Raw genomic sequence first — 23,544 nt, 5'->3', positions numbered from 1 at the left:
GCTGGCTGTGGGCTTGCTGTGATTTTCCTGCCTCTATCTCCAGAGTGCCAGGATTTACTTGCCTGTGCCATCATGTCCAACTGGCCTTACTGCGTTTGCCCTGGAATTCAGTAGGACACGTTAAGGAACGTTTTGAATTTACAGTGGACAAAGGCTGCTTGGTTACAGGATTCCAGCGATGGAGTCCTGATCGGATCCCAGACTCTTCTAGCTCATTTTGTAAAACAAAGAAATGGTTGGGCCACAAAGCCCTAAGAACTACGGAGGTGGCAGTCTCAGCCTAATCGGTGCTCTATAAACACGTTGTAATAAGCAACTGCGTGCTTGTGGCCTAGTTTGTTCTGGGAAGTCTCAGCTGGTGACCTCAGTGGATTGCTTAGTTCTGCGTAGGTGGAATTGGTAGGTGAATGGAGCCAGACACCTGGCGCTCACACCTGCGGGGCCGGGGCTACGCGCTAGCGCGCACAGTGGCTGATGCTCTCCGCTAGCCAATGGAATCCTGGCCCTCCCGGGGGTGGGGCCTCGGGGGTCAGCCAATGGGTAGCCAGCTCGCGGCGGGTGGGGCCTGCGCTGCAGCGGCGGGAGCGGTGGAGGAGCAGCTGGGAGCTGCTGTCTCCGCGCTGGGTAGACCGCGGCCGGAGGCTGTGCGCCGCGGACGGCCGCTCGAGGTCCGCTTGTCTGGTCCAGGAAGGGCTGTCTGGGAAGCGCAGCCGCGACTCCGAGACGAGGCCGGATCGGACGCAGCCATGACCGAGGCGGCCCCTGCTCCGGTAAGAGCGGTCCTCACCAATCCCGTAGGGGATGCGCAGCAGTTCCTGAATTCGCCGGGAGGACATCTTAAAATTGTGTAGCGCTCAACCAGGGTCTCGGGGAGGACTAGGGCGCCTATGGCCACTTGATAAACGTCCTGTCTCCTTGCTATGGTTCCGGTCATTTATAATATAGGTTGAGCTTAAATAGGAAATGCCTGGGCCCGGTGCACCGCTGTGGACGTTTTTACTCCATGTGATTGCTTTTCCGGGACCTCTCCGCGTCCCCTCGCAATTATTGGTCACCGAAGATCCATTCCCGAGCTAAGGCCTCTCCAGTTAGACCGCTTGGACCTGAGAACTAGAATGTTGTCCCTGCCTAGGAGAGTCCCACGGCCTTTCAGGCCTGCGATTCCGTTCTGGGTGGATACATACATCCTCGCCTGCTGTTTTCTGACAACTCGCTGGAAGGCGTTCCCACTCCTTTTTATAATAGAAGACGTTGAGTAGGCGTGTTCAGGCAACCCCTGTGGGCAAACTGCTGAGATACACTGTTCCTGTAGGTCTAGGGCATCTCCCGCAGCGAGAGCTTTACAGTGATTTCAGAGACCTTTCTCCAGGTCGGATTTGTGGCGAGCAATCACAGAGAAACGAGTGCTTTTCAGACCCGTGGGTTATTTCATCCTTCACCACCTGAGAGAGGGGACAGTCCTGATGGCCTTGTAATTGAGAAAACAGAGCTTTAGAAGAATAGTTTATCTTTGCCTTAAACTGCACAGAATTCAGTTCTGGAAGAGGCCTGTTCCAGGATTTATCTGCTGGCCCCACGGAGGAACACCCTGTTCTTTGTCTTATTTACATTGTCCACCTCCGTCGGGCGGGATACTCCCTGGGAATCTTGACTAAGAGGCCGGCTGCCTGCTTTCTCTAGCCTGACTTACTTGGCAGCTAAGATCTAGCTTCCAGTGTAGTGACTGTATGGGCTGTTGGATGAGGTGCCTCAGGCACAGACCTGTCGTTCTTGACACCAGCTGGAGTGTCCTGGGAGGAGGGACCCTCAACCGAGCACACGCCTCCATAAGATCCAGCTGTAGGCAGGCTTGTGGGGCAGTCTCTTAATTAGTGTTTGGTGTGGGAGGGCCCAGTTCGTTGTGGGTGGGCCACACCTGAGCTGGGGGGCCTGGGGTCCAGAAGAAAGCAGGATGCGCAAGCCATGAGCAATAAGCCAGTAAGCAGCACCCCTCAATGGCCTCTGCATCAGCTCCTACCTCCAGGTTTCTGCCTTGCTTGAGTTTTCCCTGACTTCCTTCAGTGATACACAGTGATGTGGAAGTGTAAGCAGAATAAACCCTTTCCTTTTCAAGTTGTTTTTGGTCATGGTGTTTCACAGAAACCCTAACTAAGACAACCAGTATCTCAGGCAGGTTAGTTAAGTCGCTGCACCCTTAGAAATCACCAAGGGCAGAACAGCAGGGCCTCACTTTGGGGGAAGCTGCTCTGAGAGGGGGGTGAGGGTACTGGGCTGTGGTGTCACAAAACACCTTTAATTCCAGCGCTCAGAAGACAGAGGCCTATGGATCTATGAGTTCAAGGCCAGCCTGGTCTACACAGAAACCCTGTCTCTGGGAGGGGTTGGGGTTGGGTGTGAGCGCTGAGATTGCCATTGGGTGTGTAGGTTCTGTGTCCTTGCTGTCGGGCTGTGTCCCCAGAAGGACAGGTGGTGAAATAGTGCTGGAACTAATGTAAGGGAAGAGCAAGAGTAAACCCGGGAAGCATTTGCATCCTCTTTTAGTACCCATTGCAATGGGTCTAGGCTCAGTTTCCTCCCAGGAACGTTCTGTGGGGTCTAGTGTCTGTGGTCTTTGACTGGGATCTGACCAGGGAGGGTGCTAAACCTATTCCAGAAGATACTGCTCTTCCTATATTTGAGAACGTTCTGGTCTGCCTTCCGGAAGCTAACATATCTCCTTGTCTCTGGTCCTAGGACTGGCATGTGGGGACTGACCTCCAACAGCAGGCCCAGATCCAGTCTGCAGAGATCTCCCTTTTAGCTCTCCTGGCTGCTGTTCAGGCAGTGGAGAAGAAAACGGCGTCCCAGGCTGTCCACCTTCAAAGCCTGGAAGTGCGAACAGGGTCAGCCGAGAAGAAGCTGGCTGATTTTGAGAAGACAGCTGTGGAGCTCAGCAGCCAGCTGGAGGGCAAGTGGATCGTGCTGGGGACCCTGCTGCAGGAGTACGGGCTGCTGCAGCGGCGGCTGGAGGACCTGGAGAACCAGATGCAAAACCGGAACTCCTGGGTCCTGAGGCTGCCCCCCAACAGCAAGGATGAAGCCCCCAAGGTATTCAGAGACTCTGGTGCTTAGTACTGGTCACCATGGGCTTTAAGGGGCTTTTAAAAAACGTCAGGACAGTGTAACATCAGAAAGGTGTCCGCTTAGGAGTAGCAAGTTGTTGAGAAGTGGATGTTTGAGCAGCAATAGTTATCTTATTCCAAAATAACCTTTTTAAAGAATTATTTTGCTAGATGGTGGTAGCACATGCCCTTAGTCCCAGCACTTGAGAGGCAGAGGCAGGCAGATCACTAAGTTTGAGGCCAGTCTGGTCTACAGAGTAAGTTCCAGGACAGCCAGGGCTACATAGAAAAACCCTGTCTTTAAAATTTGGCTGGATAGGCGGGTGGCTCATGCTTTTAATCCCAGCACCCAGGGAGGCAGAGGCAGGTGGATCTCTGTGAGTTCAAGGCCAGCCTGGTCTACTAAAACGTGGTGGGGCTTGCGAGGTGGCTCAGAGGTTGAGCTCCGGCTGCTCTTTCCAAGTTCCTGAGGTTGATTTCTGGCAACCACGGTGGCTCACAACCATCCATAACGGGATCTGGTGCCCTCTTCTGGCAAGGATGTGTGCATGCAAGGCAGAGCACTGTATACATAATAAATAAATAAATAAATCTTTAAAAAAAATGTGGTGGGCAGAAGCTAGCATTTGGTCAATGGTGCCTACAGTTTCGGAGCTGGTTCTGGCTGGTTTCTGAAAGGGTGTGGGGGACTTGTATTCCTCCAGGTTTCTGTGACTGCTGAGGAGATGGCTGGGTGTTTCCAGGAGCACCAGGAAGGCAGCCCAGAAGACTGGCAGAAGGAGCTCTGCAAGCATGGAGCAAAGGAAAGCCAGGAGGTGCTGGGCTCTCTGGGTAAGAGACGTCCCCAGGGGCTTCCAAGTGTGTCTGCATTCTTTTCCTCGGTGTGTTGAGACTCTTGAATCTGAGAGCCAGAGCAAATTGGTCCTCTGCTTTCAAGCTGGTAGAAGGTATCCATAATTCCTGTCTTTAGAATTAAAGTGTAGACATGCTTTTTTTTGTGTGGGTGGTGGTTTTACCTGCATGTATATCTGTACATCATATGCTTTCCTGATGCCTGCAGAGGTCAGAAGAGGGCATTGGATCTCCTGGAACCAGATTACAAGTGGTTGGTGGTGAGCTGCTGTAGATGAGCTCAGAATCGAGCCTGGGTCCACGGGAAGAGCAGTCAGTGTTCTTAACCACGGAGCAATCTGTCTAACCCCATGGTCATGCTTTGAAAAGGTGTCTTAGGTCTGAGAAGTGAGGGCCAGCAGTAAACACTAGGTCCTCCAGCCAAGTGTGCAGGAGTGTTTTGGTGTAAGGCTTGATGAGCTCTAGAATTTTGTAGCTACATCCTCAGCTCTTGTACCATCCTGGAGCTTGTAGAGATGTTAAGTGGCTCGTCCAAGGCTTCAGTGGAGACACAGGTTAGATTCTGCTCCTCAGTGTCTAGTTCTTCCTAGTTCATTTCTGTAGAGTGGAGGCTTCCCCTACTTATGTTGGTCCTCCTAGGACTTAGGTTTGTAGCTATGCCTACTTCTACCACTCAGTTCTGCTGTCAGGAGCTGTGGGAAAGGGTCAAGGGTGAGGCAGGTATTTTACCACCTCCATTAGACTTTTGGTGCCCTATTTATGCCTGTGGCCCAGCTCTTTACCCTGCTTTCCCCTGGGTGTGCTCTCTTCAGGGAAGGAACAGAGTCTTAGTGTGATGTTTCTCTTCTACATTGTGCCTGGTACACTCTAGGATGATAAATAATGAATGAGTACCAGGTCAGAATGAGAGTTCAGTTTTCATTCTCTGTCAGGTAATAGCAGCAGGTTGGAATGCAGATTGTAAGGCCATTTGCTTTCCTTTGCTTTGTTTTCCAGTAGATAGAGATTGAACCTTGCAAATGCTAAGGGAAGTCCCCTCCCACTGAGTTATAGCCCTCTCTGACAGGATCTTATTATAATCCAGGCTGGCTAGGAAGTTACTGGATAGCTCAGGCTGGCCTTGAACGTGTGCCTCCTACCTCACCCTCTGGTGTATTGGGATAGGTGTGACCCACTCTGGCTTTTTGAAGGTGAAGAAACCCTTAGTTCAAATGACAGAAACAATAGAAGAAGGGACCACTCTTAGATAGAATAGATCCCTGTTTGCTCAGAACACAGATTAGCCAAGGTACCATTTTGTTTGTGTGTGCATCAGTGTGTGTGTACGCCTGCTTGTCTGTATGTGCCTGTTGAAGCACCGCACACATGTGATGTTAGATCCCCTAGAAGTGGAGTTAAGATTCTGTGGCGAGCATCCTCATGTGGGTGCTGGGAGCTGAACCTAGGACCTCCGCAGGAACCAGCTCTCAAGCCGCTTTCCTTGTTTTTAGATTTTTACTCTATTTAAAGAGAAAAGCCCTTATTTGAAAGGGTCTTTCTGGGTGGGTAAATTAAGGAAGAACACACTGAATGGCTGGCAAATTGCACTCAGATTAAAAGTGTTTAGGGATCCTACAAGGGTAGAGATACCACAGAGAAGGACACGTGCCAGGATACAGAAATCAGCCAAGAGTGCTCGGAAGGCCTAAGGAACAGGTCACGGAAGCTTGGTTGGTGGGTTGCGACACTTGTCACTGTGGATCCTGCCTGGCAACCCTTCCTGTGGTACAGTGAGGGGAGCTGGGGCCCCGTGGGTAGGTGTGGTCAGGAAGCAGATGCAGAGCAGGCTGGGCTTGGCTGCTCTATCCCTGGAGGTGCCCAGAACTTTCCTGTGGGGCTTTGGCATGCTCTGGAATGTCGTGTCCTCAGGGACTTGGGGCTGCCTAGCCTTGGATAGTCCTGGCTGTCACTCCATCCTCTGTTAGCTTCTCCACTGTCGTTTAATGTAAGCTTGCTTTATTTTCTAGACGTTTTCAAAGGCAGCTGAGAATCTTCAAAGCAGAGGCGTTACAGTTTCGACATGTTGGAGTGATTTGCTTACTTCAGAGTTTGAGATGTTGGTTATTGGGATCCCCTGGGCAAAGCCTGAGGCCCCAGCCTTTTAATTATGCAAGTACATTCTTACATGAACACGTTTTTACTTAGCAGTGCAGAGGTCAAGTGTTTCTCTCTCCGAACAGGATCTCCCTTATGTATAGCCCTGGCTGGCCTAGAGCTTACTATATAGGCCAGGCAGGCTTTGAACTTGTAGCTGTCAATCTGCCCCTGAGTGCTGGAATTACAGTTGTGCACCACCAGGCCCAATTTAAAAGGCTTCACATTGGCTGGAGAGATGGCTCTGAAGGTAAGAGTACACGTTCCTATCCAAAGGTCCTGAATTCAATTCCCAGCACCTGTACTGGACACCCATATCAGGCAGCTGTGAGCTGTGGTAGCTCTAGCCCTGGGGCACCCAACACCTACTGTCCTCTGAGCACACTGTACTCACATGTACAGATACATATATGTATGTGTGTGTGTGTGTGTGTGTGTATATGTATATGTGTGTGTATATATATATATGTGTGTGTGTATAACCGTTTGTTTGTTTTTTTTAACTTCTCTTTACTGGCCATCTCCCCCCATGCCCCTCCCAGCATAGCTGCTATTCTTATTATTGGTGTCTGTACTCAGAGTCCTCACAAAGTGTATGTGAAAGTCAGAGGACAATTTGTGCCAATCACTTTTCCCCTTCTGTTGTGTGGGTTCCCGGAATCCACCTCAGGTCATCAGACTTTGCGGCAAGTGCTTTAGCCAGGGGGTATGTTGCTTTTGGCTTTTTTCTCTGAAGCTTGATGTGCCATCTGCTAAAAACCAGATTTCCCAGCTGTTTGAGTAAAATTATGGAAGGCAGCCTGGGCAGGGGAGGTGGGCACACACAGCTGGGCAGCATCTTCCTAGGATGGCTGGATTACAGGTGCCTCTGGAACAGCAGAAAGCTGACCTTGTATTTCTGGGTCAAAACCTAACACAATGTTTAAGCATGTTACTGGTGGCCATACATAGTTGTGGCTTGAAATTGAAATGTTCTCTTTTTTTTTTTTCTTTCTTTCTTTAGCTTTTAAAATCTCTTATGGGGGTTCATGATGTGCTGTGGTGTGGACATAGAGCTTAGAGAGTGGCACAGATTAGTAAGGTCACTTGTCCCTTGAAGGACACCTGTCTCAGGGTACTGTGCTCATAGGCTGCTGCAAAGAGGTTGCTAAACCCCACGTCCAAATAATGCAGCTTGAAGAGGATGGCTCCTTGCTCCTGCCAGGCTTGTTTGGCAGTGTCACAGACCCTGGTGCCTTGCAGCTTGCTGCACTCCCTGTCCTAGCGAACAGCCTTGCCACGGAGGTCAAGATGACCACTAGAAAGCAGGTAGAAGCTATGTATGGCAGAACACACCTTAAACCCCAATACTCAGGAGGCAGAAGCAGATAGAACTTTGTGAGTGTGAGTCCAGCCTTGTCTACGTAGTGAGACAATGTCTCCCAAGACAAAACGAAACAAAAAACATATTAGGTCCACTCAGAGAAACCGGTCTTGGGGGGAAAAAAAAATTATTGGAAGGGAAAAAATAATTGCCCTTGTCTCTTAGATATTTATTTCCAGTTTAACAAGCAAAGTTAGTACTTAGGTACTATAAATATTAATCCATTTAATCTCTTCCGGCTTTTGTCTTTTCATATATATATAAGTGAAGAAACTAAGTCAAGAGACGCTAGGTAAATTAACAGAGGTCATATAGCTGAAAAAATCTGAGCTCTTAGATCCTATTGGTTATCTGCTGGAAGGAGAACTGATAGACACATGATCTGTATTTTGGAGGGATCTGTTTGTCCAGTCAAACTCCAGCTGTTCTTTCCTACAGAAAAGGGATGGTAGTGAGAGAAGGCTGCTGGTCATTCAGAAGCAATGTACCCAGCTCTCCTGACTGCCTACCATAACGAATGTTAGCCTGGTCAGAAATCTCAGTATCTGTTCTGCCTTTGCTGGGCTCTGTGGTTCTCTTGGGAGTACCTTGTCACTGGTCCTAGACAGAGACTGTGACAGGAAAGGCCATGACATCGGATACCCCTAGGACTTCTTCTCTTTTCCTTAGAAACAGGCCAGCTGGAATCTGCCCCGAGTGTTCTTCCCTGGATCAAGCAAGAGGAAGAGGCATATGAGAAGAGTCTGCAGGAGACGACCAGTGCATACCTATGCTCAGGTGAGGCCCAGGAACAGGCTGCATTTCTGGGGGCCCGAATGTATGGGGCCTTTTGTGTGTGTGTCTGGAAGTGGCAGTGAGCAGGTCCCCTGTGTTGCCCTGTTGTCTCGGCTGGGTATACTGTGGACATCCTCCCACAGAGTTCCCACAGTCTCCTGGCTTTGCTTTACGAACTGTAGCTGGCACGGTGCTAGGCGGGCCTGCAAGGACTGACTGACGCATAGGACACAGTTCCCCATCCCCGCAAGGACTTCTCAGTTAAAAGAAAAGATAGCCACAAGTCAATAGTAGTAAGAAGAGGAGACCACGCCTGAGCCAAGGAGCCCTTTGAGAATGAAGACAAAATGTCAACAGTGTCCTCAGAAGGCGTGCATGCTCACAGTGTATTTACAGGCAGAGGCCTTCTGTAATCAGGCTGTGGTAGGCACACTGTCTTGTTCATGGTTTGGGGGGCAGAGAATTGGGGTTGTCGGGGAGCATCAGCTGGAGCTGCTCTTGGGAGGCTGTGCAGTATAGATGAGACAGACATTAAGCAGAGGCGCACAGTCCAGCTGCACGGGCGTCTGGATGACCTGCTGGTGACTCAGACTGAGAGCCTTCAGGAACAGGCTCATGTGAGCCTCAGGCCTTTGACACCAAAGAACAGAGGGTCAGGTGTCTTGTCTCCAGAGCTTGTGGCGGGAATGACTCATTGCTGTGTTTAATCCCACCAGAAACCTGGCTGTCTACTAAGAAAAGGACCCTGGAGGGAGAGTCCATGGCACCGGCACCATCCTGGGCAACTGAGGGGAGAGCTGGCAGGGAGGACTTTGAGCAGGGAACCTGTGGGGATCTGCTCCCTGTTTCCAGGGAGAGAGAGGTGGCGTCCCTGTCCCGAGGCCCTCAGAGTCAGCCTGTGCCAGCTACCGAGGGCGCTGAGAGCATGCAGAGCTTCAGTGCCAGAGAGCTCAGCGCGCAGCACGGGCACCCACACCACGGCTCTCAGCCCTTTGCCGGTCTCCAGGCTCCCCAGAGCGCCCCACCGCAGGTCGCTCTCTCCAGGAACCGCCGTGCACCCACAGCCCATCGTGCCTACACCTGTGTCCAGTGTGGCAAGAGCTTTGTCCACCAGTCAACACTTACCACGCATTATCGCACTCACACTGGGGAGAAGCCTTACAAATGTGCTGAGTGTGAGAAGCGCTTTGGCCGCCTGTCCACGCTGCTGGAGCACCAACGCACCCACACCGGAGAGCGGCCTTTCCCGTGTGCGCAGTGCGGCCGTCGTTTTGGGCGCCTGTCCACTCTGGTGGAACATCGGCGCACCCACACGGGTGAGAAGCCATTTCCATGTACCCAGTGTGACAAACGTTTCACACGTCTGGCCAACTTGACCGTGCACCAGAGTGTGCACTCTGGTGAGCATGCTTTCCAGTGCACCCAGTGTGGCTCTTGCTTCACGCACAAGCCCAGTTTCCTGCGGCACCTGCGCAGCCACTCTCAGGAGAAGCGGTTCACCTGTGGCCAGTGTGGCAAGAGCTTCACCTGTCGCTCGTGGCTGGTGCGCCACCAGGGCAGTCATGCGCGCTCAGCCTCCTCCGCTTCCGTGGCCTGTGAGAAGAGCTCACCAAGTTACATGTCGCCTGCAGGTCTCCTTAAAGGTTCAGCTAGGGTAAAGTTCACCAGAGACCCTTCCATCTCACCCAGATCCAAGGACACTGAGGCCAGTCAGGACTACAGAGCATACAGTGGAGGTCAGCAGCTCAGCAGCCATGGGCAGGAAGGTCTGGTGGGCTCTCTGCATAATTGTCTGCCTGTAAAGATGGAGAATGCAGGGTAGCACTCAGCTCTGTAATGAGGCCACTAGGACACGGGGATACTGGGTCCCCTTGAATCCCAGCTGCCTCTCCTGAGGGGAAGGAACTTGTTGGGTCAGATGGGTGGTCCCTGTCATTGGCTAGACTTCCAAGAGGGTGACTCCCATGGACCACAGGTGCTAAGTGCCCCTGGGAACCTTGCTGCAGATAAGCTTTGTGTACACAGGAAATGCTGCAGAAGCAGTAGAAAGGAAGAATGAAGAGTGTTATCTGCCAGCAGCTGAAGAGTTCCCTGAGATCCTGGTGGCTGCCATCACCATCTTACCAGTTTAGGCAGCAACACGGGCTTTTCACCTGTCAAAGGTGGCTGGCCAGTTAGGCATGATGCAGTTTTGAAGAACTGAGTGGCTCGGTTTCTGCTTTACAAGATTTCCCTAGCGTAGGGCTGAGGATGTGACTCGATAGTGTTCATCTAGCATGCATGGATGGAGCCGTGGTTAGATCGCCAGCATCAAGTTAAGCTGGCTGTGATAGCACATGCCTGTAATCTTCATGTTCCTGTGAAAACAGGAAGATCAGAAGTACAAGTTCGTGTCTGGCTACATGAGACCCTATTTAAAAAAACAGAAAAAAATATCCTTAGGAGTTCAAAATCCTAGTTGTCAGATAGCCCATCTTTCTCACCAGTGGCCACTGCTTGTGTAACAGCATATGTATTCCCAAAGACTAAGTTGGCAGGACTGGGGCTGTTAGTGTCATTGACCCAGCTTTGGAGGACTGGGTAAACAGGCCTGTGCTGCTTGCTATGCACTCTGGACTTCGTCTGTGTCTGGAGCTGGTTTTCACCGAAGGTCTGTGTAGCCAGTTTTGCTATTTGTGGTTTCTTCTTTTTCCTACCCTTTATCCCCCACCCCACCCCACTCCTGTTTCACCCCCTACATCTAGATAGAAACAAGTATAGCGAGGAGGGAGGAATTAGAAAAACCCTGAATCTAATTTCTTTCCTTTTGTTTCTTCTTTGACCATGGCTACTAAGAATGTAAACCACCATCCTAAATGCCAACAACCATCCCCAACGAGGCCTCCTGGGGCTAACATTTGTATACCCTCTGAAAAATTTCCAGAATTCCAAATGTCACAAAATTGAAGAAACTACCTGCAGCTGGCAAAACCACACCTCTGCTAGTGCACAAGTCAGCTGCTGTGGACAGCCTGAAGCAGCCCCTCATCCCCATACCTGAGATTAAAACCAAAAAACATTGTTATAATATTTCTGTGTTTTATAGAGAAACCAAAATTCCAGAATTGTCACATTTCCCCCCTTGTTTTAAGCCATTAATTATGCTGAGTATAACAAGATGGTATAAACAGAGACATTTTCAGTGTTGTAAGTGGCCAAGGTTTTTGGGAGATCTCTCCTGCTCAGTTCTAATCTTTATCTGTTTTGATGGTATCCACAGTTGTTGATTTCCTGTGGAAATATAAGCAAATCTGCGTACCCAACACAAAACTTTCACTGGCTTCCATTCTGATGTTAACACATCCTTACAGGATGTAGTGTGTAGACTGATTTAATTTCAGAGGCTTTTTTTTTTTATAACCCAGTGTCTCTTGACTGCTGCTGTTCCTTTCTCATTAACACTAAGAAAATTTAAAGTTAGCAGAGCACTATTTAGTCTATCCATGGTCCTACAGAATTGTGTGGTATACCTGTAATGGGCTTTATATTGTAATATGCTAAGAATTGCTTCATCTTACTGGAGACACGCAGGGCCATTGTCAGTCTTTATTTGTACTTTATTTGCCATTACTCCCAATAAACGTGTGATTACAGACTCAGCCTTCTCAGAACTCGAAGCAGTTGCCCATTGAAACCCTGAATATGTATCAGTGGTATGGGTTGGTGTACAAACTTTAGTTTTCCAAATTTGGCAAAATGAGACACCTCTATCTTCCATATTTCATTTCTTTTGGTAACCCTAGGGTTACTTCTGGTGGACAACAGAGTTTGGTTATACAGAGAACAAGTAGGGTATTGTCTTATAGTTTCCTTGTCTTGTTGCCAGACAAATTTTTTTCTTGAAACTTTAGCTGTTAGCATGGTGTTTTTCATGAAATTTTGAGGTGTCTAACAGATTTTCTATTAATAATTGGCCAAGTTCTTCACCTTGTGCCAGAGGACCTGGCAAGCCTGTATGAGATTAAATATGGGTGATAAATACTGGATAGATTTCTGATTGACTGTTGCAGTGTATAAATAACAAGGTTACTTCTAAATTATGCAGAATAAATTCAGCAGTTTCTATATGTAAAGCAACTTACTGAATATTGAGAGTGATTATGTTAAGAGATTCAGGAAAATCTAATAATGCCATAAAGATTGCGTACAGCTCTGATTTTTGAACTGAAGTGTTTGGACTTTGGATCACTTTGCTTATTTTGTCTTTTAGCCAGCCATTCCCACCATATTTGTATCATTATAGAATCTAGGTGCTTCAGGAACTAAATGTTCCCTTTACAATATGTGGGAGAATCCAATTAGTTCTTTTTATAAACTAAGATGCTTGCTAGGATATTTGCTGTTAATTTCTCCCAGATAGTTGCTGCAAGATCTTTGCCAATCTTTATTCATTACCCATAATGACATAATCTCAGCATTAGTGTAAGGTACTACGATTTCTGTCAGGTCTGTTCCTAACAACTGACATAGTCTTATTCTACCTTTTGTGATTAAATCGGAAAGTTTTTCTGTGTAAGTCCTTAATTTTTTACTTTGTATGCCAAGAAAATCTATTCTTCCTTTTGCATAATGAGCCCAGTAGAAGAATGAGTTGAAGACAAAATAACCAAAATGCAATCAAGTTTGGGATCTGTGCGGCCCACACACGCATCTTGCGGTCTCTGTTCTACCAGAGTTAACTCTTTCTCTGCTTCAGCTGTTAAACATGGACTGTGTAAGGCCAAATCTCCTAGTCATGTTTGTAACACATTACTTAACTCATGAGTAGGTATTCCAGTGGTAGGCTGTAGCCAATTAATATCTCCCATTAATTTTTGAAAATCAGTAGGAGTTTGCAACTGATCTTTTCTGAGCTGTGCCTTTTGTGGTTGAGTTTGGTTTTTTTTGTTTGTTTGTTTGTTTTGTTTTGTTTTGTTTTTTTACTTATTTTATAACCCAAATAGTTAATAGAACCTCTTCCTAGTTTTTCAGGAGCAATCTGTAGCCCCCAGAAGAGCAGAATTCTTTGTGTTTCCTTAATAATTCATAGGCAATATCCTCAGCTCATTATTTATCATTACATGGATGACTGATTTAAATTGGCTTCTCTCAGCTAACTGCGGGGCTGTGCTTGGCTCTGCTTGGCCTCATACTAAATTTGGCAGTCTTCTGGCTCGCTCTTATTCTCTAGCTGGTCTTCTTTCCCCCTATGTCTAGCTTGTTCTCTCTTCAACCTGTGTGAGGATCAGGAACTGTGGAAGGGTGGGTGAGGGCAATGTAGCCCACACAGAATCCCGGGAACCAGACTCCAGAGACCACACTCCTGGTGCAGGTCTGACTTTATTATCCAGTAAAGGCCTTTAAAGGACTGAAGGCCAATCAGACCATTCCATGCTAGCCTCAAGCACCAGTAACAGTCAGGTTGGTGCAACTATGAGGAAATGTGGGAGATGGGGGAGAGGGCAAGGTCACCTTAGGAGACTTCCAGAAAAAAGGGGGAAGCAGTCACCACCCCAACCTCGGATCCATTGGGAGACCTCACTAGTGTGCTAGGAGTCCCTAGTGCAGCAACACTGTGTGCAGTGGATCAGGACCTTTCGAGGAGTCTAGAAGTCGCTGATGCTTCACTCCCATTCCCTATGGGCCTCCAAAAGCCTTACTTCGACATTCCCCACAAACCTGGCTCTGTAAAACAGTCCTGGTAAAATTGCCTCTGAATTCCACGAACTGAACTGCCTGGAACTCACCCCCACTTTGCTGCCTTTCAACCCACTGACTCAACTGAACTGCCTGAAAATAACAGATCTGAATGTCTGTCTCCTTCTTGCTGGGATTACAGGCGTGCACCACCACACCCAAGCTTTTCTTTACCTGAAACTTGCTCTATACCAGGCTGGACTTAAACTCTAGAAATCTGCTTGCCTCTGTCTCCTGGGATTAAAGAAGTGTCTGTATTCCAGCCAGTGTAGCCATGTTGCTGAATTAAAATTCCTCTATACTATCCTACTCAGGCAAGGGGATAGTAAAAAAACAAAACAATCTTTTAAATCAGTTAAAATAGGCCATGCCTTAGGTAATAAAGAAGGTAAAGAAATTCCAGGCTGTAACAGGCCCATTGCCATTCACTGCCCTTAAACCTGTTAACATTCTCCATTTTCCCAATTTCTTTTTTATAAGAAATCCAGGGGAATTCCATGGGCTGGTAGACCTATGTGCTGAGCCTCCAGCTACTCCAGTACCGGCTGCTCAAGTCCCTGTAATTTTTTCTTTAGTTAAGGGCCATTGATCTACCCCACAGGCTTGTCAGTCAACCATTTCAGCAGTGGCTCCCCCTTATAAATTTGGACACTCAACCCGTATTAGGTCCTGTGTTTGGACAATTGGCAGAGTGGGGCCGTTTCCTTCCCCGGGAGCATCTGCCGCTTCACCCCTCATTTCATCGTGGGCTGTCTCTGGGACTGCAGGAGTATTGGTCTGAGTGCCCACCGCTGCACCAGAGCCCTTCCTTACAGATTTATACATGAGCCACAAAGGCCTGGGCTTTCTCATTTGACCTTCGGGTCCTACACACTTACCCATTTCGCACCTTGTTTTGTCTGAGACAACTTTTCAATTTCTAGAAACTGGGTATAAACCTTTTAAAGAGGCCATTCTAAATTCCAAAATTTTTGCGAAGTGATAGTTATATCCGCTCCTGTGTCCACCAAATGTTCTATTTCAAAATTTACTTGCAGGGTGTTTTTTGTTTGCTTGTTTGCTTTGTTTTTGTTTTTTTGGTTTTTCAATACAGGGTTTCCCTGTGTGTAGCCTTGGCTGTTCTGGACTCACTTTGTAGATCAGGCTGGCCTTGAACTCAAACTCACAACTATCCACTTGCCTCTATCTCCCAGATGGCTGAGATTACAGGCATGTGACACCATGTCCGGCTTCACTTGCAGTTTTAATTTTGGTCCCTGATCATTCACAACTTTGCCAGAACACGTGTCTTTCAGTGCTTCCAAACCCTCCTGTTCTCTCTACTGGAGCAGCTTCACCATTGATGTGGGAAAACAGTAGCGGCTGAGCAAACCTCTCACCTGTGCTAAATAGCATTTCTCTTTTTGTGTAAGCCATAATTTTAATTTCTCCTCTGAAATCTTCATGTATGATTCCTGGATGCACAGTGAATCCTTGGGAAGTCAATCAACTCCTTTCCAGGATTATTCCTATTGTCCCTAAGGGCCAAGGGCCATAAACTCCAGTAGATATTTTTTAATATTGAGTTTTCAAGAGTAGGCCTTCTTTTTGGTTTATATTTAGAAAAAGCATTGCCTTTATCGATGGCTTGTTCATAATTTTGTTGTAAATGACCATATTTTACACAATTAAAGCACCAAGCATTTTGAGCACTGAGATCTTTGGTGGCTTGGTCGCAGCCTCTTTGCAAATGACTACATTTCCTGAAAGCGAAGCACCAGGCATTTTGATATCAGAGACCTCTAGCTGTAGCTTGACCGCTCATATTAGCATAGTGCATGTTAAAGCGATGTTGGTCGTATCCCTCATCCATTCCTCCATGGGCAATGCTCACACCTTACTCGTCTAATAACTTTTTTACATGCAATATTCACACTTTCAAATGCTAACACCTACAAATTTTCAAATTTTCCACCTCTACCTTGTATCAGGGTCTGATGTGGCTTTGTTCACTGCTAAAATCAATCTTTGTTAAAAATCAGTGAAGGTTTCTCGAGGGCCTTGGGTAATCTTTGTAAACTAGGTGGACTTTTTTCCTGTGCTCCTCGGCTTTGTCCCAATCTTTTTTTTTTTTTTTTTTTAATGTACGTTTGGTGTTTGGCTCACCTATATTTCTGTGTGAGGGAGTCAGATCCACTGTAATTTGAGTTACAGACCGGACAGCTCTGAACTGCCATGAGGGTGCTAGGAATTGAACCAGGGTCCTCTGGAAGAGCAGCCAGTGCTGAGCCATCTCTCCAACCCCTGTCCCAAGCTCTTAAAGCCACTACTGACATTATTCTGTAGTAGAGTCATCAAGTTGAATCTATTCTTTTTTTTTCATAAGTTATTCAACACAAACCTATTTACATTCACATCAGTAAGTGGGTGGTTATGAGCTGAGTCTGTCTTCAGAAGGTTGCGTAACTCATTGTGACTGTGTCTTCTCTGAGAGCTGGGTCTGGATTGGTAGTCTCACGGTAGGAAGAAGATCCTCATCTGTTGCTCCGAATACCTCCTGCATCTCAGTCTTCATCACTAATTCCACGAGTGCGTCTTGGAGGTTTGCTAACAGCCTCTTCAACTTTAAGATCTGTGAGGTGAGGTAGATTGTCTTTGGCTGCCTTGTAGTCTTTAAAGGACCCATCGAGTTCCTACTTCCTCAAATTTGCAACCTTGCTGAGGTTTGGATGGTCTCCAGGATGGAGCTTCTCTTGCTTTTTCTTGAGGTCAGCTTCAGTGGCTCTGAAGAGTCTGACTTCTTTGGTGACCCCTGGTAGCATGCAAGCATCGGACAGGCCCTCACTGAGGAACAACCGGTTGCCATTTTGATGTAGACATACGTGTGATGAAGGCCATTTCAGTTGCGTCAGACTCCTTTTTGCTTGTCAACATCCGTGTTAAGATGGCAGCATCCAGGTCTCATGCTATAAGGAAGATGGTAGCTCCTATGATATCATTTGTGTTCTCTCTACTTGGAGGAGTTGCTCCGTGAAATATGGTGACAGACATGGCATTAGATCTGTGAGTGGCCTGTTGAGATGTGAGTTGTTGAGGTTTCCTCAGCACGCGGTATAGAGCTCCCGTTGCAATCTTGTGCACCGTGTTGAGGAGTGTTGGCATTTCCTGCGTATTTGGGTCGATCCAAGGTGCACATTTGCTGAAGGCTCTCCTGCACCATCAAGCTGCCGAGTGGAAGTAAGGTGCAAATCAGGAGAGACTGCTAGCAACAGCTCGGTGAAGCGGCGCTGCTGCCAGGTGTTCTGCTGTTGACAAGAGCGACAGAACTCTGGTTAGTGATCACGGCTTCAGCAGCTTCATCTGGAGGGCTAGCTATGCCATCCTTCCTAGGTGGCCCAGTTGGCCTTTTTTTGCCTTACAGAGCCTTGTTTTATATGCAAGCACCTCCGGTCCTATCATATCAGTGTAAGGACAGACAACACTTGGCAATTCTCTGACACGAGGGTGGCTTGCCATGTGGCTGCTCCTGAATCTGTTCTTGAATAGCAGAATACCACCTTTCAGGGAGCAACTGATCTTTTACTATATTCATTCCCCTTTCTCTATTTCACTGTTCAGTATTCTCAGCTTCTTCCCTCCTCCATGTTCATGGCAGCCTCTAGTATAGCTGTTACCTTCCATTCTTTGGGAATAATTCTGTTTTGAGTAGCCCACTTATTTATAATTTGTTTCCCATAAAGCGAGTGCATCCCATATGAAATCATGGCCCCTTTAAACTGCCTTAGATCTATCATGTCTATAGGATACCATCTTGTCTTGGCATAACCTTCTTCCACACCATCACCAGGGATAGGCTGTACAAATACTGGAAAAGCTGATGGTGATCTCCTAACCCCAGGCCACACCTCCTCTAACTCTGGTGGCACAGTTGGTTTGAGATTAACCCTTTCTGTGTGAAAGATCCCCGGAGGGTATCTTCCGTCAGAGAGACCCCCTCCCAAGGAACAACGAGGCCATTCGGATGCAAACAGCAAGAGGCTTTTATTTTGATACACGGGTACCCGGGGCGAAAAGACTTTCGCGCGCCCCCTGGGTGAAAAGCTGGGGTTTTTATAGGGTTTTAGAGCAGAAGCGTGGGTACAGAAGCGAGAAGCATGGTTACAGGGGGCTGATTGGTACGTTTACGTGAGACCACGGTTTGCGTCAAAATTTGGCAGGGACACCAAGATTGACCACCCCTTAACGTGGCCACCTGTTATTTTGTTTTTTTCTATCTCAGCTGGAACAACCTCTGACAGATATCCCATGAGGGTAGTCACAACAAGTTGTTTTTAACTCAACAGGGGCAGCCTGACCACAGATATCCCAAGTGGGTGACACAGCTAGGATTTCTCAGTAATTTTCCAGTTTCTCATCTGGCCTTCAGAGTTTTACAAAACAGTGGTGCCTCACAAAATGGCGTTAGCTATGTTTAACTTAGGGTAAGGCAGGGGTCTTTCATGTGGAAACAGGATGTTTCATCAAATTGTCCTCTGACCCAACTGCCTTCTGACAGGGTTTCTTCCCCTCTTTCCACCTGCAGGGAAACTCCCTCTCTCTTGCTCAGTCATAAGAACCAAGCTTTTTTGTTCTTTTTTCCAGTGCTCCTTGCCTCCCAAGAGCTTCCATCTCTACTCAAAATGTCTCCAGTTGCACAGCCAACTCTCCAACCCTTGCAGAAAAAAGATAGTAGAATAACCTTTTTTTGTTTTCCTATTTCTGCCATTTTTGTTTCTCAGATCCCTCCATTTCCATTCACAATTTTTTCAACTGCTCAGCCATTCTTTCAACCTTTTGAAAAACAGAGTATATGAAGAAGAAAAAGGAAAAAAAAAAAAAAAACACAAAAGCCTTTCTGCAGGCAAAGCAGGGGTACCCCAGCAGTAAAAGCTGCAATCAATTTTTTGCTGGCGTCTGAAAAAAAAAATCGATTTCTTTATTCCTTGCCATTTCCTCTACAGTATTTGAAGTCAACTTTCCTTTTTGTTGTTGTTGTTATTTTTCTCTATGTAGCCCTGGCTGCCCTAGACTCACTTTGCAGACCAGGCTGGCCTCAAACTCACAGAGATGCTCCCGCCTCTGGCTCCTGCTGGGATTAAAGTGCACGACTACTGCCTGGCCAGATTTCTCATTTTTATCCTTAACTTTCAAGACCCACATTGAGGTGACCCTTGTAGCTGACCTTTGGTACTTTGTGGGTTCTTTTTTCCACTCTTTATTCCTCCCATTTCACCCCATAACAGTAGATAGAGAAACAAGGATAGAGTCGAGAGAGGGATTAGGAAAATCCCCAGATCTAATTTTTTTCCTTTTGTTCGTTCTCTGGCCGTGGCTACTAACAAACCCCAGCCAACTTTCCTAAATGACCACCAACCACCAATCTTGCCTCTCAGGGTCTTAGCGTTTCTATATCCTTTGAAAAGTTCCCTTAATTCCAGCTGTCACAATCACAGAAACCCTCTGCAGCTGACAAAAACCTGACCTGCGCTAGAGCTCCAGGCAAATCATAGTCCCCTACTGCAGACACTTGGAAGCAGCTGCAAATCCCCACATCTGGGATTAAAACAAAAACGTGTCCTTTTGTATGCTCGAGGTTTTGTTTATTTGTTTTGTTTTTGTTCGGTTGGGTTTGTTTTGTTTTGTTTTTGTTTGTTTGTTTTGTTTTGAGGCAGCCTTTCTCCGTGTTATCCGTGGCTGCCCTGGAACTCACTCTGTAGATAAGGCTGGCCTCAAACTCAGATCCGCTGGCTTCTGCCTTCAGAGTACTGGGATTAAAGGCGTGCACTGCCGCCACCGCCGCCACCACCACCACCACCACCACCACCACCACCACCACCACCACCAGGCTGTTTTCACGTGTTTTAAAGAAACCAAAATTCCAGAATTGTCGCTACAGGTCTGCGATTTGCCGTATTCACTTTTAAAACCTGTAAATAATGGTATTTATGAGGAACTGTAAACTCCCTTCTTGACCCAGTGACCCTGCCGACGCTGGTTATTGTCTGTGTTGTAGTACTGTTATTTGGCTCCAGACTTAGGTAATAGTGGTGAGTTAGTTATTTTCAACTGTGTCTGTGTTGATGTTCTGAAATAAATTATGGAGAAGCACCATAGTGGCAGGCCTGGGGGAAGGCAGGCTGCTTTTACCTGGAGGGTAGTGTCTGGGCCGTAGAAAGCCCAACTGCCTGCAACCCCAGCCCTCTTTTGGCCTTGATGGACACATATGAACACATGGCACGTGGACATATGGACATAAATATGGAATGGGTGGTAAGTATGCTTCCATCAGGTTGGTTGGCCCACAATTCACCACTTCCCAGCTGTGATGTTATACGTGAACTTTCAATAATCTTCAGGTCCATTGATTCTAAAGACATACCTTTATTCTGAACTTCTCTAAGCAAGAAAAAGCTGGAGCCCTGTCCATATGGCTTCTACCAATGCAGGATTTCAAGTGCATCTCAGCTGTAGCCGTGTTTACAGAGTGAGCAAAGGTGCCAGGCTCTCCTGGGTAGATCCTGACCAGCAGGTGGCCGTTTGTACTCCTCTCCCTCACTGTGACTCTGTACCAAACCTGAGTGTCGGAGGATATTTGCTCCCACTGTGAACCCCGAGATTTTGAGCTGTAGAACCCTGTTTCTTGTTTGGTGTTCCTGAGCCCTAACACACACCTTTAATCCAGGAACTTTCCATTTATTGTAAGCAGGTGATTATGGTGTGTTTCAGCCATCCCTAGCACACACCTTTAACTCTAGAGCTTTCTGTACACAGGATTTAATAAAGTTAACCCTAGGTCAAGAGGCAGAGCAAGAAACCAGATTAAAGATTAGGAGAGACTTTGAGTTGGGGGGTATTTAAGACAGCAAGTGGAAGGAGCTTTTTGGCTCTCTAGCCTGAGCTTTAGCTCTCTGGCTTTTTAAGGTTTTTGAGCTTTGAGCTATAAAGACTTTGGCCTTGGGTTTTTTGGCCTTTTCTTCCTGGGCTGTCAACTGAGCTGGTGAGCCTTTTGCACTTTTTCCATCGAGGTGTGAGCTGAGAAGGAAGCTGGGTGCTTTCTCTGCTTTTCTGAGCTAGCAGGTTTTCACCCCAGCATCTGGCTCCTGAGTCATCACTGGTAAAATAGAATGATTGGGATTTTTATTCTTTTATAACACTTGAGTCCTTTACCCAACACACACACACTCAGGGCCTGGAGGCCTGCTATCCTAGCAGACTTCAGTGACATTTCAAAACGCCCATAGCATAGAAAGTGCTCCTTAATGAACAAATGCCCCCATAAACTCCAGCTTCTCAACTTTTATTTCATGCTAGACGGACAAGGACTTTAAAACCAGGCTTATTCTTCAGTGCTTCCATTTCGGGGAAGCAGTTGTTTTTCAAACACCATCAGGGTGAGGACATCATGTGTCTGGTTTGTGCTATTTTGCATTAGGTTCTCACAAAGGACCTGCATTTGGTTGCATAGTCTCAGCAAAGGAGCAAGTGTCTTGGGATAAAACTGAGGGCTTGGGAACAGAGCATGCATGAAGCTGTGGGTTTGATCCCAGATACCGTATAAACTGGACATGATGGTGTACATCCATAATCCCAGCATTTGGGATTATCCTGATCCCAGAATGATGAGGATAATCCTTGGCTACATAGCAAATTCAAGGCCAGCCTGGGCTACCTGAAACCTTGTCTTCAAAACTAAGTTTTGAGGCCAGCATGGTCTACATAAACCATCTGAGAAAAGAAAGAAGTCTTATGTAACAGGAACTGAATGTTTAGGAGCCAGAGTGGAAGAGCCTGGGGGCAGGGGCCAGGAAAAGAAGGCCAGTCCTGTGCAGAGGGTACTGGAGTTAGACGAGTGAAGCAAGTCAGGATGCTGAGCCCTGGGGATCATTTGTGAAGAGAATGGCTCCTGTGTCTGAAGCCATGGAACTGCTGATGACATGAAAAGCCTTTTCCTGTGCAGCCAGCTCTCACAGCCTCGGACAAAGGCCATCCTAGTTGCCATGCTTTCCTCACCATGATGGACCACATGGTATTGCATTTCAATCTAAAATAAATCCCTCCATTAGATTGTTTCTTTAGACATTCTGCCAGAGTATCACAAAAATAGCCACTATATGTACCTTCTATTCACTTTTGTTACTTTGATAGTCCGAGACTATGTCTTACATTTCAGTAGCCCAGGCTGCCCTGAAGCTCCTGCCTCAGCCTATGGGTGGTAGCATTGCTGGTGTGAGAAACCATGCTTGGCCTTATTTTCTACTCTGGCTCTTCCCATTTCCCTTATTCTGCCTTCTGTTTCTTCATAGCTATTCATCTTCCTCCATGACAAAATCCACAAGACCTTTTGTTCTTGAACAAAACTGCCTGGAATGCCTTACATGGTTACCAAATATTTCAACAAATGACTATTTAGTTTCCATTAAAATGTTGTAAAAGTACTGAGCATGGTGCTTTTACCCAGCACAGGCTGAAGCTAGCCTGCTCTTGTAATGCCAGGTTCACGGACCCTCAGAGACCACCGGGAGGCGACTTGATGCAATGGCAAGAGAGCTTTATTACAAGAGCGATCGAACTCGGGACCCAAGTCTCAGCAGTAGAGAAGTGGGACCCCGAGCTCTGAGTGAACAAGATTTTTAAAGGGAAAGTCTGTGAGCAGGGGGTTTCCATGGCAGCAAGCAGGGGGGCACAAGCCTTGGCGTTACAGAATTGGGTGAAGTTTAGCAGGGCGGGGTGACCTTTTCTGAGGCACATAATCACAATGGCTAAGGCATATAATCACAATGTCTATTTTTCTAAACTATATCTAAAATATTGGGGAGAATTTTCCCACCCAATTCCCAACCGATTCCTAATTGATTATTGCTAGGGAGATTGTCTCTATTTTCTATGAAGCACTTATTCTGTTATATTTCCTGGAGGCTGTTGCTAGGAGAGTTAACTTTGTTTTCTGCCAGGTGCACATTCTGTGATATTTCCTGGTACCTGAATTCAGTTCCCAGTCAAGATCTTTATTTCAAAATGGAGTTATACTCAGGCTAACTTAAACTCTTTGTTCTACATGTTAAGTCCAGGCTAGCCAGAGCTGCACAATAAGACGCTGCCTCAAAAAAAAAAAAAAAAAAAAAAAAAAAAAAAAAAAAAAAAAAAAAAAGTGAGCGCTGCCAAAGCCAAGGTTTGGGATAATTATAAACAGAAAAAAAAATATTTCAAAAGAAAGATATAGCATGCTTCTTAAATTATGGATCTTCCTCATTCTCAACTTATTGTTTTTGTTTGTTTTTTCAAGCCAGGGTTTCTTTGTGTAGCCTTGGCTGTCCTGGAACTAGCTCTGTAGACTAGGCTGGCCCTGAACTCACAGTGCTCCGCTTGCCTCTGCAGGGATTAAAGGTGTGTGCCACCACCATCCAGCACTATCAAGTTCTTTTAACTCCTCTAGTTTCTTTAATGTTCGTTTATAAGTTGAACCTCTGTGTGGTCACCTGGTTGGTTTGGTTGGTTAACTTTAGGCTTGAGTTTAAAATTAAAGCCATTATACAAACCAGGATTGTTTATATGCTGTTTTTATGTCCCTGTATTTTTTTTTTTTTTTTT

At 46.9% G+C, this 23,544-nt stretch overlaps 1 protein-coding gene across 1 annotated transcript; it reads left to right on the top strand.

Moving 5' to 3' along the window:
- Positions 1 to 598: 598 nt before the first annotated feature.
- On the top strand, positions 599 to 12,684 carry LOC129675584 (zinc finger protein 398-like). Its single transcript, XM_055605543.1, has 5 exons — positions 599 to 770; positions 2,734 to 3,087; positions 3,806 to 3,932; positions 8,119 to 8,226; positions 8,940 to 12,684. The coding sequence occupies exons 1-5, from the start codon at positions 747 to 749 to the stop codon at positions 10,043 to 10,045; spliced, it is 1,719 nt and encodes a 572-aa protein (XP_055461518.1). The 5' UTR covers positions 599 to 746; the 3' UTR covers positions 10,046 to 12,684.
- Positions 12,685 to 23,544: the final 10,860 nt, after the last annotated feature.

The sequence above is a fragment of the Psammomys obesus genome, unplaced genomic scaffold (genome assembly GCF_907164565.1).
Source record: "Psammomys obesus unplaced genomic scaffold, mPsaObe1.curated_primary_1811, whole genome shotgun sequence".
Lineage (NCBI taxonomy): Eukaryota > Metazoa > Chordata > Mammalia > Rodentia > Muridae > Psammomys > Psammomys obesus.
This window is presented reverse-complemented; position numbering and strand designations above follow the sequence as displayed.

Coding starts and splice junctions, on each gene's coding strand:
- LOC129675584 (XM_055605543.1), top strand. CDS start 747: ATGACCGAGGCGGCCCCTGCTCCG. Junction 771..2,733: donor CCGAGGCGGCCCCTGCTCCG/GTAAGAGCGGTC, acceptor CTCTGGTCCTAG/GACTGGCATGTGGGGACTGA. Junction 8,227..8,939: donor CAGTGCATACCTATGCTCAG/GTGAGGCCCAGG, acceptor TAATCCCACCAG/AAACCTGGCTGTCTACTAAG.